Source organism: Dermacentor andersoni, chromosome 1 (assembly GCF_023375885.2).
Source record: "Dermacentor andersoni chromosome 1, qqDerAnde1_hic_scaffold, whole genome shotgun sequence".
NCBI lineage: Eukaryota > Metazoa > Arthropoda > Arachnida > Ixodida > Ixodidae > Dermacentor > Dermacentor andersoni.
The window spans coordinates 238,570,559-238,584,339 of record NC_092814.1 but is presented as its reverse complement, the minus strand read 5'-3'; the positions used below and the strand labels follow the sequence as shown (position 1 = coordinate 238,584,339).

The window sequence follows — 13,781 nt, the reverse complement described above, 5'->3', positions numbered from 1 at the left end:
AAAAACATACGAGTGCCATGTAGCTGGACAGAACCAAGGTAACATTGTTTGCCATCGCTTGGAGCAAGTCAGACAATTTCTTGTATTCTGTCCAATTACATAATTAGTTATTATTAATTAGTTCACTTATCAAATATTATAATCAGAGCAAAATTGTCAATCAGAAAATTGTAGGCCAGGGTGAAAAATTCCTGATCCATCTTTCTGTTGCTCAAAACGTGCTACTGTAAAGTAATCACGTGGACCGTCACGTTTGTTGATGTGCAATGAGATGAAAAAAGACTCAAAGGCAGTAATGGGACGGGTTGCACAGGCGGACATATAATTCACACTATTCTCTTACACATAAACAAGTAATATTCTCTAGCACAGATGATCTTCTAGCGTATGAAGCCTTACGATGTGGCATACTACGGAGTTCAGTTGCCCAATAACGCAAAAAGCCCAGGCACTGCGGCATACGGCCCCCCACCAGTGGTCGCTCACGTGTGGTAGGAACTTTCGTTGACACACCGTATGCGTCAGAGGTGGCTTGGGTAGGCCATGGCGGGAACGCTGCGACAGCCGCTTGGTTGGTGGCTCAAGATTCTGATGCCGGAACTGCGGAAGCATCAGACTCCCGAGTGCACAGGAACTGCACGATCTCAGGACCCGGCCAGGCACAGGACATGGGCAGGAACTCAATTCGGTGGTTCGCGACCTGTCACGAGGCTGCCAAGCAGTACACCCAGGTAGCCCTCTTGGGACTCCTTCCACGAACGTCGCTCGGCCCTCGTTCAATCGGCCCTCCTGGCTGCTGCTGCCCGTTCGCTCCTGTCTTCCTCTTCCTTTTCTTTCCTACCAATTGCAGCGTTAGATCCGCTAGCCCTAGACCAGCAGTCTGATGGCTTGTGTCCTCGCTTGTTGCATATGAAGCAATGGGGCTTCGCTTGACCATTTGATGGCTCATTACCTTGTGTCCCACTCTCCACATACACTTTTTCTTCTCCATCTCTAGCCAGATTTGTCAGACCTTGTACTTCGAGATAGTGATCCGCTGTTTCTGCCAAACTGTCAAGATCTTTGCAACCTCACTCCTTCAGAAAGATGGCAAGCTTCTGGACACATCGTCGAAAGAATTGCTCAGAGACCACCTGGGTACTCAAGGAGTCATACGTCTTTTCAGTTTTGGCCAACCCTTGCCAGTGATCAATATATCCAAGCAGCCTGCCTGCAAATTGGCGACCTGTTTTGCCATTGTTGGGCTTAACCTCTTGAAACTTGATTCAATAGCCCTCTTCCGTAAATCGAAACCTCTGGAGCAATGTTGCCTTAAGCTTAGCAAAATCAGTCGTGTCTTCAGCAGACATGCGCCCGACGAGAGTGAGGGCCTCGCCCATTAAGCACAAACTCTGGGACAGGGCCCACTTGTCACTAGGCCATCCTTGGTCTCTGGCCACTCGCTCAAACCTTTGAATGTATGCGTCGAGCTCATCCCAAGTTTCATTGAATGCTGGAATTAATTTGTGCGGGCTTCGGAAAGCTTGATTATTCGCTTCCCGATCACTTGAGTCGGCTGTGACTGCTTGACTTGTCTGTTGCAATTCTTGTATGTGCAGCCGTAGTTCCAACAACTGGCATTCTCCAGCTTGCTGCTCTAACTCTCGTGCATGGTCCTCTTTGGCAGCCTCACACTCTTGTGAACGGCGTTCTCTTTCTCTGCTATGCTCCTCATCCATCCACTGCTGGAGTGCCTTGCCTGTCAGTCCCAACTCTTTACAGAGACCTATCAATTTTTTGGCATACATCCTCGACCACCGCACACGAACAAAGTGATACTCTCAAAGTTGTTACGAGAGTTTAGTCCTATCGTGGACGGCAGATAATGTAAAGTAATCACTGCACCGCACGTAAACAAATGCGACAGTCCATGTGATTACTTTACAGCTACATATAAGTCTTTTCCAAGCATTAAAGAAAGGCACCTTCAAGCCGTCTTTCTTTAATACTTGAAAAAAAAAAATTATATGTAGCATGTATTGAGCACCCAAGCGGGTAGGAGCATTCTGCGGGAGCGGGGGGTTACTCCGGCGTCTCCGGAGTAACCCGGAGTCTCGCTTTTGTGGTCTCCCTTGGGAACAGCAGAAACGCATCATCATTGCTCCAATTGCACGCAATGTTCGTCCCGAACATAATGTGGGTCGGAGACGACCTAGGGCCAAGGCTCTCCTGGTTGAGGCTCAGGAATGGGCTCGGGATTGTTGTTTTGTTGATGCTGCCAGGTACCCCGACGGGATGGCGTTCGTAGCGGTGGGCATCGATTACGATGGGAAAATCACAAACTCTATGACGGTTCGAACGAAGTCGGCCAAGGTGGTGGAGCAGGTGGCGATAGCCCTGACCCTGCTGGACGACAGAAGGACCACAATCTACAGCGACTTGAGGATGGCTGTCAGAGCGTTCACCAAGGGCACCGTTTCGGAGCAGGTCTTGTGGATTCTGCGGGACAAGGTCATCAAGCCGCACACGATAATCTGGTTCCCCGCACACATGGGCAGATTGAGGGCGCCCCGCCATACCTCGAATCGGCCCATAGAGCTGCGCGAGGAGTCGTTGATCGCATAGCTACCGGGGGGCGCGGCACTGAGGTTATGGACAATCTGGACTTTCCCTCCTCATATAACGAAGGCACCTCATATTTGAGGTGCCCTACAACTTTGTAATTGATATGTTTGTAATTCAAGCAACAATTAAATAGTTCACTAATTAAAAGCAATTATTTATTAATACTTCCTGATGAAAAAAATACTGCCTGTAAGTACACACTACTATGGCTGCTATGCAGCTGGTATGATTTCTCTAGGGCTCTTGGGCTTCTTTTTTAAATCTTGGTCCAAGTTAACTGGAACACCCGGTATTCATGTATATTGCAACACCGACACCACAGCGGCTTAAACCCTGTACACTTCTATACCGCACTCTTTACCATCTTCCAGTTTCTGAGTCCTCACTTTCCCTTGCATCCACAGATCTTTACTTGCAGCCAACTTACTGATGATTATAATTATTAAGGCTTGGCACTTTGACTATATATATATAAACTGTGGCAACCTATGGTTACAACATACGGTGATGCTGCATATCTAGCTCAATTGTCCCTATAACAGCTATTGCTGTAAAACAGAAATATGTACAGTGGAGATTGCTCACAGCATGAAACAAGTGTTTTCTGCATGTGAAAGAACCAAAAATAATTATTAATAAGGAAGTACTACCTGCTGCGCAATGGCTGATGCAGTCTGCTTATTGTCTCCAGTCAGAAGAACAACCTTAAAGCCCATCTCTTTTAGTTCACTCACAGTGGCTTTGGACTCAGGCTTCAGTGTGTCTGACACAGCAAGTATACCTGCAAGAACACCTGAACCATAAAATATATCAATCAGTTCATACAATGATATTTCTGAAAGTACAGAATGTGAGAGGTGTTAAAACATTGTCTAATATGTTAAGAAAACTATGATGCATTGCTGGTTGCACGTTAAAAGTATGTGACAAATGGCAAAGCACAAACTAGATATTACATGTAAAAATCAATACTGTAACCTGCAACACCTTTGAAGTCTGGCAATACTACAACAATAAAATGAAAACTATGCTGCCATATTAATGAAACAAGGCAATCTTAGTTACTGAATGCTAAACAGGAGGCCATTACAAGATTGAAAAGCACATGAAACAGAGCTCCATGAAAATATCTTACCTGTCCCTACCTAGATGATGCACAATGACTGAAAAAGGTTAAATATTCTAGTGAAATGGTAAAGATTCCAAACATTGTAAAGGCAATTTACATCCAGCTTGCTTGTGGTGGCATAACATCTCATAAAATAGTGTAGTTAGTCCTTCACTTTTTTTCGTGTATATTTGTGACTTGCCTGATCATATTATAAGAAGCCAACAAACAGACACTAAGGACAGCATAGGGGAAATTATGTGCACTTATTAATTGAATTAAAGACATTATAGCGGATAAAAAAATTGACCGCCCTTCATTATCGTAATGCCTTGGCTTTGCACTCCCTCACGGCAAGGTCAGCACATCGACGACAAGCCCTTTCTCGAGTGAGTTCCTGGCGGCGTTCATCAAATGCCACCTGTTCTTCGGCCGAACGCACGACGCATGGCCTGCTCCCACTGACGTTCCTTCAATGCAGCCTGCTCTTTGGCAGAACGAACCAAAAGCAGGGGCCTCCCCATCTGAGTGTCGGGCCTGAACCAACGGGAAACGGTGGGCGCGAGGCGAACGAACACACAATCACCTCCCTCTTCAGCGACTAACCACTCACTGGGCCTGCTTTTACACAACCACGAGAAAGCTTCAGTGCACATTCAAAAAATTTGCCAACATTCACCCGAAATTCAGCATGCATCTGCCATCTGTAACTGATGATTATGCTCTGCGCTCATTCAGAGCTGCGCACTGAATGAGTGCGGACACGTTCTTGCCACACTCCCCGATTCTGCCAACTTTGCGCATGTACAGCCGTTTCTTGTGCTGACATGCAACGACAGGCTTAAAAGACAAGTATGATTCGTGCTCGCAGCCGTTCTTCGGTCAACAACAATTTCTCTGATGCTGTGGGCCTTGTGGCCGCCGGTTCCACTGCAAGTGCTTGAACATCGTTGACGAAGAGCACGAGCTATGCATGTCCACGGGATCGAGCACGTACAAGTGCTCCCAGTGTACTAGATGCAACGGTGCAACAGTATAGGGCTCCCAATGCCTACCAAGGTAGCTGAGGCCTACCACGACTGGTAGACGGACGTCTAGCTACATAATGTGGTGATGGACGCCTGCTGGGACTGGAGTACTTAGACCTCCCTCTCTTCGTCCCACCCCCTCCCCTCTCTTAAAGGGGGAATAAAGTTCATTCATTCATTCATCCAGCACGCTGGTTTCAGCGCCGGGAAGGCGTTCACTTTTTGTGTCACGCTTGGCCCCTTCAACGACTTGCAAGAAAATCTGTACTAAACTGGAAAAAGTTGTTGATAGCAACAATGTTGACTGCCGAAAGCTCAAGGCGAAGCACGAGAGTTACGCTTCTTTCCGTGTCACAGTGAACAAGAACGTCGTCGAAAAAATCAAACTCAGTAAACATTTGGCCAAAGGGTTGCCTTTTCAGGCCTTTCTACAGCAGGCATGATGCATCCAGAGATGCCAGCAACAAAATAACGTAATTTCTTTTCAAACCTCGTTAATGAAGTGCTCCATTTTTTACCAAAACGTTTGTGGTCTACGCATGAAATGCTCCTATTTCTACGAGAACATGCTAGCCTGTTTATACCATGTTATATGCTTAACTGAAACTTGGCTTTGCAATGACACTGTCCAAGAATTACTTTCTGCTGGAATACACAGTTCATAGATGTGACCATGAGTATGATGCACGCGTTAAATACTGTGGTGGTGTGCTAATTGCCGTCTGGAACAATCTTAGCGTTATAAGGCGTGCGGACCTTGAGATTGTACCAGAGACTATGTGGGTTGAAATTCCTGTTAAAAGCGGCAAGCATTTGTTGCTCTGCGCAGCCTAGTTCCGTCCTAACATGAGTAACGTGCAGTTTTCTGAGCATATGAATAACTTAGTTGAAGTTGTTGACGTTGCAAAATATAATGTCCTGGTAGCTGGTGATTTCAATGTTCCATCTATTGTTTAGGATTCTTCTTGCACGACATCCATGCCTTCATCATTCCCTCGCTGTGATGTGTCTGTTCTTCCTTATCAAATTTCTTGGATTAATGCTGTTTAACACGATTCCAAATTCCACTGGCAATGTTTTAGATCTGATTTTGGCTAATTTCTGCATTGCTGATTTTTCTGTCGCTGTTAGCAGCCTGGTTGCTGTTGACCATTGGCATGTTCCACTCGAATTGGCAATTTTTCTAGAGGCGATTCACGTGTTGAGGGAGCCTGTTCGCTCATTTGTTTTTCCAGGTGGCGACTATCTAGGTCTTTACCACTACTTGAATGATGCCGACTGGTCTGAATTCTACCATTCCACAGATATCAACAAAGCAGTTAGCATCCTTACTGATGATGTGAAATGTGCTTTGGGAGCCTTCGTTCCCTGCAAAGAGTTTCGTCCTGCTCGCTATCCTACGTGGTTTTCCAAGGAATTACGTGGTCTATCCGTAAAAAGCTAAGGTGCCATAGGAAGTTCAAGCAAACAGAATCATCGGAGCAGTACGAAAAATTGTGTCTTGCAAAGCCAGGTAAAATGCGTAATGTGCAGAGACAATGATGCATGCGTTAAGTTTGCCAAAGAGCGCATAAAATGATCCAATACGTTTCTGGTCCTACGTAAAAGATTACAGTTCTGAGCGGGCTGAGATTAACGTCATAAATCAATTATCTTGTGGCATTCTTAGATAATATCACCAATGCATCCGCTGAACATTTTCCCTCAGTTTTCCTAAATACAGCGCATGCTCCTAGCTCTGGTGACTGTCAGGGTAGCTTCAGTGACCACTTCAACATTTCAAGTTTTACAGAACATGATATTGCGGCGGCCAAAAGTAAGTTGAAACCAAAGAATTCTCTTGCTTACAACCGCATACCAAGTTTTCTTATCAAAGGCTGTTCTTCTATTTTTGTTCCTCCCCTTACGCACATCTTTAATCTTGCTTTGCGTACAAGTGTCTTTTCTTCTTGGAAGAATGCAATAGTTGTGCCAGTTCATAAAAGTGGCAGCATGAGCAACGTAAAAAATTATCGCCCCATGTCACTCTTGTCAATTTGCAAAAAGGTTTGAAATAGCTATGTTTACACATCTGTCGTTTTTCTTTAAGCATAAGATTAGTGTATACCAACATGGCTTTGTTCATGGTAGGTCTGTGGATACAAACCTCGTTTCTTTTCTTGATGCTGCAGGACCCACTGTTACTAACCGAAGACAGACACCGTATACTTCGACTTGTCAAAAGCATTTGATGTTGTTTCTCATGATTTTCTTATCCATAAACTCTTGAGTTACGGCGTTAGTACTAGCCTATACACGCTTATTAAAGACTACCTGTCAACTCGGTTAAATTATGTTCACGTTGGCGCTAAGCACTCATTACCTTATGAATCAATTTTCGGTGTTCCGCAAAGGTCGATCTTAGGCCCATTATTTTTCAATATCTTTGTTAATAACCTTGAAGAATGTTTGCATTATTCGCGTCTCCTTTTATACGCTGATTATATTAAGCTTTATCGTGCAATAGAATCAGAGCAGGACTGTGAATTATTACAAGAAGATGTTAATTTTGTTGCAGAGTGGTGTGCTTCCAATTTATTGCGCATTAATCCAACTAAGACACTTGTTGTTTCCTTTAATCGCAAAATGTACCCTTTGCTATATGAATACTCACTTGACAACATTCCTTTGAAAGGAGCGAGTTGTACGTGCAACTTAGGTATATTGGTTGACTCCCGGCTAACTTTCGAAGAACACGTTTCAAGCATCGTTAATGTATCCTACAGAAAGTTAGGCCTCATATCATAGATGGCTAAAAAGTTTACAAACGTGAACTGCGTTATTCTCTTGTATTCTTCTTTTGTCCTCTGGAAGTTAGAGTTTAGTTCGGTTGTATGGAACTGTATTAATTTAACTAATGTTCCAAAAATTGAATGTGTTCAGCGACGTTTCCATTTGTATCCTGTACGATCGATTTCTCGGATGCTGTGTATTTTATGCCTACAAGTGTGTACTGCACATGTTTAATATTAGACCCCTAGAAATAAGCTGGAAATACTGTGATTACTTATTTTTGTATAAACTCATTCACAACCACTTCTCCTGTCCGTGGTTACTGTCAGCTGTAACGTTCTGCGTGCCTCGCCCTAACCTGCGTAATCCTAGCATTTTCTACGTGAATTCCTCTTGCACCTCTAACGCTATAACACGTCTTGTAGCACAACAAAATAACTTGCGTGATGATCTTGATATATTCAGCTCTACTATTTGCTTATTATCTGACTTCTGTCTCTGAATAATTCAATTTTTTGTTGCACTTTGAACCACTGTTGTTTGAGATATTCTGTTTTGTTTTTCAGTTTCATGTTCTTTGTGTAACACAAGTGCACCAATATTAAGGCATAAAGCTGTTCTTGGGCACTTTAAGAAAATAAAAAAATAAAATATTAGGAAATGTATTTGAGAGAAGAGGATTTAAACTACATAATGTCTTTCATTATGACACATTTCGATACTCTGTTGGCATTTTTCATGAATATCGACAGCTTTCTTCAAGTTCCATTCAAATATTGTCACTGGAGCTTCATAAAGCTGATAATGTACAATCTACAGTGCTCTAAACATCATCCTTGCTAAATCAGCTTGGCAACTTAAAAATTGCAGCAATTACCAAAATGCTGATAATGAGTCGAAAACAGGCTCACAAGCCTATTAATGCCAGAGTGTACACCCGGAAAATTTAAAACACATAGTTTTTTTTCTTTCACTCGGTATTCAAGAGGTCTTAATTCCTTTAGTAAGAGGGTGAATCAGAAAGTATTTGCCCCTATTTTTATTAGCCAATTTAAGGTACATACAGGTAATTACAAATATATGTACTATTCTATGTACCTTACACCATTTTTCCACATAGACCCCACACTGGTTCAGACATTTGTCCCATCGCAGCACTAAATTTGAAATGCCCCTGTGCCATGTTGTCATCAGCCAGTGATGCACACGGCCTCCCTGAACACTCATTGTCATGCAAGTTTTCGCAGCCTTTTGCAAACTCACAACACCCCCCCCCCCCCCCTCCCACTTCTCAAAGTGAGACACCTTTCTGCATTTCACTGTGGATTTCAATGGGTGTTCATCCTTTACTCCATAGAAAAGGGATCACACTTCCTTGCTCATGCATCGTAGACGTGTGAAGCACAACCGCCACCTTCAATAACTGAGCAGCGCCGTGCTACGGAGCTACTCGCAGATAAGGCCAGGATGGTCCAAGAAGGGTCTACCGCTAGGAGTGGATATGTTGCCTTCAAATTTACAGCCATAATGTGGCTAAAAAAAAAACTGATGCAAAGACGTTCTGATTCGCCCTCATACTTTTAACTAAGACTTAATGACCATTTTGTCACAACCTTCTTATCATAGTAATCATGTCAATGCCGTAGAACATTTTTAGTTTTGTATGATGTATGATGATAAACATTTGACCATTAGCATAAGACTATAAGCACATGTGCAAGGTGCACAATTCTAATATTTACATATTTCCTACCTTCAATAAAAAAGTAATGCCTGAATTGCAAACCTGTGCCTCATGATGAGTCGAAACTTATACTAGGCATACAGCTTACTATAACACTTGCCGTACAATGAAACCCATGCGGCATAAATACAAGTTCTGTTAATGTGTAACAACAAAATGAAAGGTAGTTTTACCATTTATGGCACACAAAATAACTGTCTGCCCCAGCATTTCTCTATTGGCCATCAAGCTGTCAACAGAAGATGACACTTCAACAGAGTTCTTCTGCATCCATTCTCTGTTACCCACAAGCACGTCATATGTATTGTCCCATTTTTCTGCAAAGCACAAAAATTATATATGTATGCCAGGACAGAATACACACACCTAAAATGTTATATTTACCCATTTGCGTTATTGACTAAAACTAAATAATGACATCTATCAACAAATAATGTGGGCTCAGTTACCAATACTACCCACCTTGAGTAGCAAACCTCAACAGAGTGCAACAATTTCAACAAAAATGGTTAATCAGAACTAAAACACCACAAAAAGAGTACACAGGAGTCCACTTCTTTGATGCAATTAATTATAACACAACATTAACACAATTTGACATAACGATAGCCAAGCAGTCAAACAGATATGCGTACTGATTTGTTTATTCCTAGGCCAAAATGAATCCCTTTACAAGCTGTAAAAAGCAAAAGTCAAAAGATCATCAGAATGATAAAGTTAAAGCCTATAGCATACTCCCATTACTTTTGTTTCTTAATGCTGTAACGATAAACAATTACAGTATTTAATTTTCAATGATCTAAATTTCAGTTTAAAATTATGCACAGATCGCGGTTTACAAAATGCTAACTGTTCCTAAATTAGGTTATTGTGTGTGAGAATGATAGCAAAAATTGGAGAGGTCTTACTTAACAGAATCTACAGAATTGGGCATGCACTTGGCAGCTGAATCAAAAATATTAACCTTAAGGCTGCCAGAAACACTAGTGCAATAGTATAAGCAGCAACAGTGGAAAACAAACTTACATAGTTGCTACCATGCCACAAGTCTCTGAGGCCATTAGAAGGGAGGAGGGCAGGGGAGAACAGAGCACAACTTATTTTACTGTTTTCAATTATCACTGACTCCAGCTCATGTACAAGTAATAGCACATACATACTTCAGTTACATGGAAGTGTTAATAACAGTTAAGCTTATTTATGGCCTACTGCAACTACTCAAGTTTACGTGAACTAATGTTATTGCATTAACCATAGCAACTTCACATATAGATGCAATTAGCTTTTCTTTGTAACTGTGCATGACATAAGGTAGGCCATAACTGACGTTCAGCTTAACTGTGACTAGCAAGCCGATGCAACCAGGGTTGTTCGCAGTTAAGAAAATTAACTTTCAAATGTCTTTAACTTCACTTTCAACTCCGTCATCCTCCTTATTCATAAGTAAGCTTCGATTTCCCCTGCAATGAAAAAACAATGCCTAAAGTTTTTAGTAATGAGATGACGAAAAGCTATCATTGAAATTTAAATCTGAGTATGCACTTGTCCGAAAAAGAAAAAAAATTTGACGCACCTTGCTCACTTCCTTCTTGGTTCACTTCTCCAATGTACTGAATTTCTACACAATAAGAATCCTGTTCATCTGCATACTTTGGTGCATTCTTTAAAAGGCTGGCCACATTTCCAACTTTGCAAGACAGACCAAAGCCTGAGATTGCCTCAAAGCCTTCACAGCTTCCAAGAATCTCTGTCTGCAATAACTGTTACACACCAGGAAAAGAAAGCAATATGAAAAGTTAAATCAAGCATGTAAAGCAGCATCTAAGGTACTGAAATTAGATTTCAACATGGCACAATGGGGTAATATATTGCTGGTTGTAGTAATATATGTACACTGTAAAAAAGTTTGCACCCTTTGGGGCTTAGCTTGTCCTCAAACCATAACCATCATCTACCTTGCATGCCTTTTCTTTCTTTAACACTGGACACCCAGTACTACCAGATCACAAACAGCATGTACGTTATCAGTGTGACAGAGCATTCTTGAAAGTCCTTCCTTGAAAACGCTGCGTTCGCAGAGTTTTTAAGAAAGGAAACTCAAGCAAGGCAAATGATGATTATTTTTTGGAGACAAAATATGCCTCAAAGGGTTAAACTTTTTTTACAGTGGAGCTGTTAGAACCTCGCTGGGTTTCGCTTGATGTCCGCAGCATCGCGAAGCTGGGGGGAGAGAGCTGAGAGAGAGTGAAAGCAGAGTATAAAAATAGCATTGTGCAGCATAGCAACGCAGTGAGGGTGGGTGGAGCCTAGCGGGGGAGAAGGAGAGCCACGGCGCTCGCGCATTCGTCGTCGCCTTCGTCCACAGCTGGCTCGGCGGTGCCCCTTGGCGGTACCGTGCGACGACGAACGCGCGAACGTCGAGCTGGGGGAGAGAGATCTAAGAGAGAGTGAAAGCATAGTATAAAAGTAGCATCGTGCGACATAGCGATGCGGCGAGGGTAGGTGGAGTCTAGCGGGGGGAAAAGGAGCGGTGCGGCGGGGACGCAGGTTGTGTAACGTCATTGCTCTCCGATAAAAACCCACGCGCTCGCATCGGCGGTCCTCTTTCTCGCAGTGGAAAAAAAAATTATGCGTGGCTCTGCTATCGCAAACACCAGAGACCAGCAGAGCTGGGGGAAGCCCGGCAAAAGTTAGACTAAGTATGCGGTTCGGCATTACTTTACTGGCTTTCCCCCAGCTCTGCTGGTCTCTGGTGTTTGCGATAGCAGAGCCATGCATAATTTTTTAGAGTGTAATTTCAATTCCCCGAGAAAGAATTCGCAGAACTTCATGCAGTTAACATTTGAACTTAACAATATAGGTCATTACTAAGCATGCCCATCACTAATGGCGATTTATGTGAAATCGGATGTTTTCCTTTATATTGACACATTCCAAGCAACCAACATAATTCTATGGGCTAGTGGGTAGGATACTGCACATACATACAGAACCAGCAGACACTGACAATAGAGGGAATGAGATGGGGCATGTATGTGCCATCTCATACTAAATGTAGTTCTCATTATTTATATGAAAACATGAATGTTACTTATATCAGGTAATTCAATTTTAGTCAGCTATGTGCCTGGCAGAAGGGCAGGGTAGAAATTGAGAGGTTTTGATTGACAAGCTCCCTTCCACGTCCATTTCCTACCTCTCCCCCCACCCCTTACTCATGTACTTGTTGCTTACAATTAAGGTACCTCTTCTCATGCCTAATGTATTTAGTTGAAATAAAGGTGTTAAATCAGGGCCAACACTTTAAAAAATGTAAGAGACACACAGCAGATTTCTTGAGGCCATATTGAAGTCCACAGTGTAACAGTATATAACTTTTTTAAATTCAGTATCTTAGTATCTTTCAGATTTCGGTATATTTAGAGATCTACACATGCAGAAATCTTTCCACAGATAAACAGTTGTACTGTATCACCAGTGGCGTCACTAGGGTAAACAGCACTAAGGGCAGTGGACAACCTTGAAGAATAAAACTTGAAAAGAGAGGAAAATGAAGATAAGCCAGAAACAGCAGGCAACTGGGCGAAGAAGACGACAGTCTCGGTGGAACGTGGGGTATTTTAACGGAACTTCCATAAGAAAATTAAAGCACAAATCTCTATCTGCCAATGCAGTCGGCGCCAGTGGAGAAGTATTTCTGCACCAGCTACAAGTGCTAAGTGGGTGTATCTGCAAAACATTTTGTTTTAACTCCACATGTTAAAGCACACTAAGTCATTAAGCTCTGCTAAGGGCACCCTCCCACAAATTTCACATTTTTGTTTTCTGTAGTCAGTGCATAGTGCCACTGTCCCACTTAGTGAAAGTCGCCCTGGCGCTTTCCTGCTTCTCTGACAAATAATTATTTGTCATTCCCCCCCCCTTCACTGCCGAGCTGCACACGGGTCAATCCTACCCCCCTAGTGATGCCACCGTGTATCACATCAACTGAGGCTTTAACTTATGGGAGCACTGGTGCTAGATTTTCTATGTGCCCTACAAGTGTTTTCCTTGTCCTCTGTAGCTCATGGCAACAACAATATAACATCACCGGTTGCTTTAAAGATAATGTTGCTGCAATATCCCAGCTCCACTGCGGCATTTCAGAACCATTCTAGTATACCAAGCATTCTGGAACCTCATGCCACATAATACACCGTTTTGCTAAATAAGAAAATGTGCCACCTAAAGTGACAAATAACGTCTCTCACCTGCTTAGCATAATCCGTGATGGCTTTAGCAATTGGGTGCTCACTACTTGCCTCAGCAGTCCCCACAATGGCCATCAGGGCATTTAGTGTTAGGGCCTTAACATGTGTCACAAGACCAGCATACACCAAAACAGGTTTTCCCTTTGTAATTGTGCCAGTTTTGTCAAATGCAAAGCACTTCACCTGTGAAGAATACTCAAGCATGAGCTTAACAATGGCATGCAAGTTTAGCAGATGCATTTTGTCATATGCACAACACACACCCTCCTGCTACA

At 42.8% G+C, this 13,781-nt stretch overlaps 1 protein-coding gene across 3 annotated transcripts in view; it reads right to left on the bottom strand.

Annotated features, from left to right (window-relative positions):
• Positions 1-13,781, bottom strand: part of LOC126548032 (copper-transporting ATPase 2-like) — a 118,780-nt gene that overhangs the window by 28,742 nt on the left and 76,257 nt on the right. For all 3 annotated transcript variants that reach the window (XM_050196106.2, XM_055063536.1, XM_055063537.2), the window contains 4 exons: positions 13,507-13,689; positions 10,830-11,016; positions 9,430-9,573; positions 3,255-3,397 (listed from right to left, as the gene is read on the bottom strand). In XM_050196106.2, the coding sequence (XP_050052063.1) occupies positions 3,255-3,397; positions 9,430-9,573; positions 10,830-11,016; positions 13,507-13,689 (657 nt within the window). The remainder of the gene's footprint in view (positions 1-3,254; positions 3,398-9,429; positions 9,574-10,829; positions 11,017-13,506; positions 13,690-13,781) is intronic.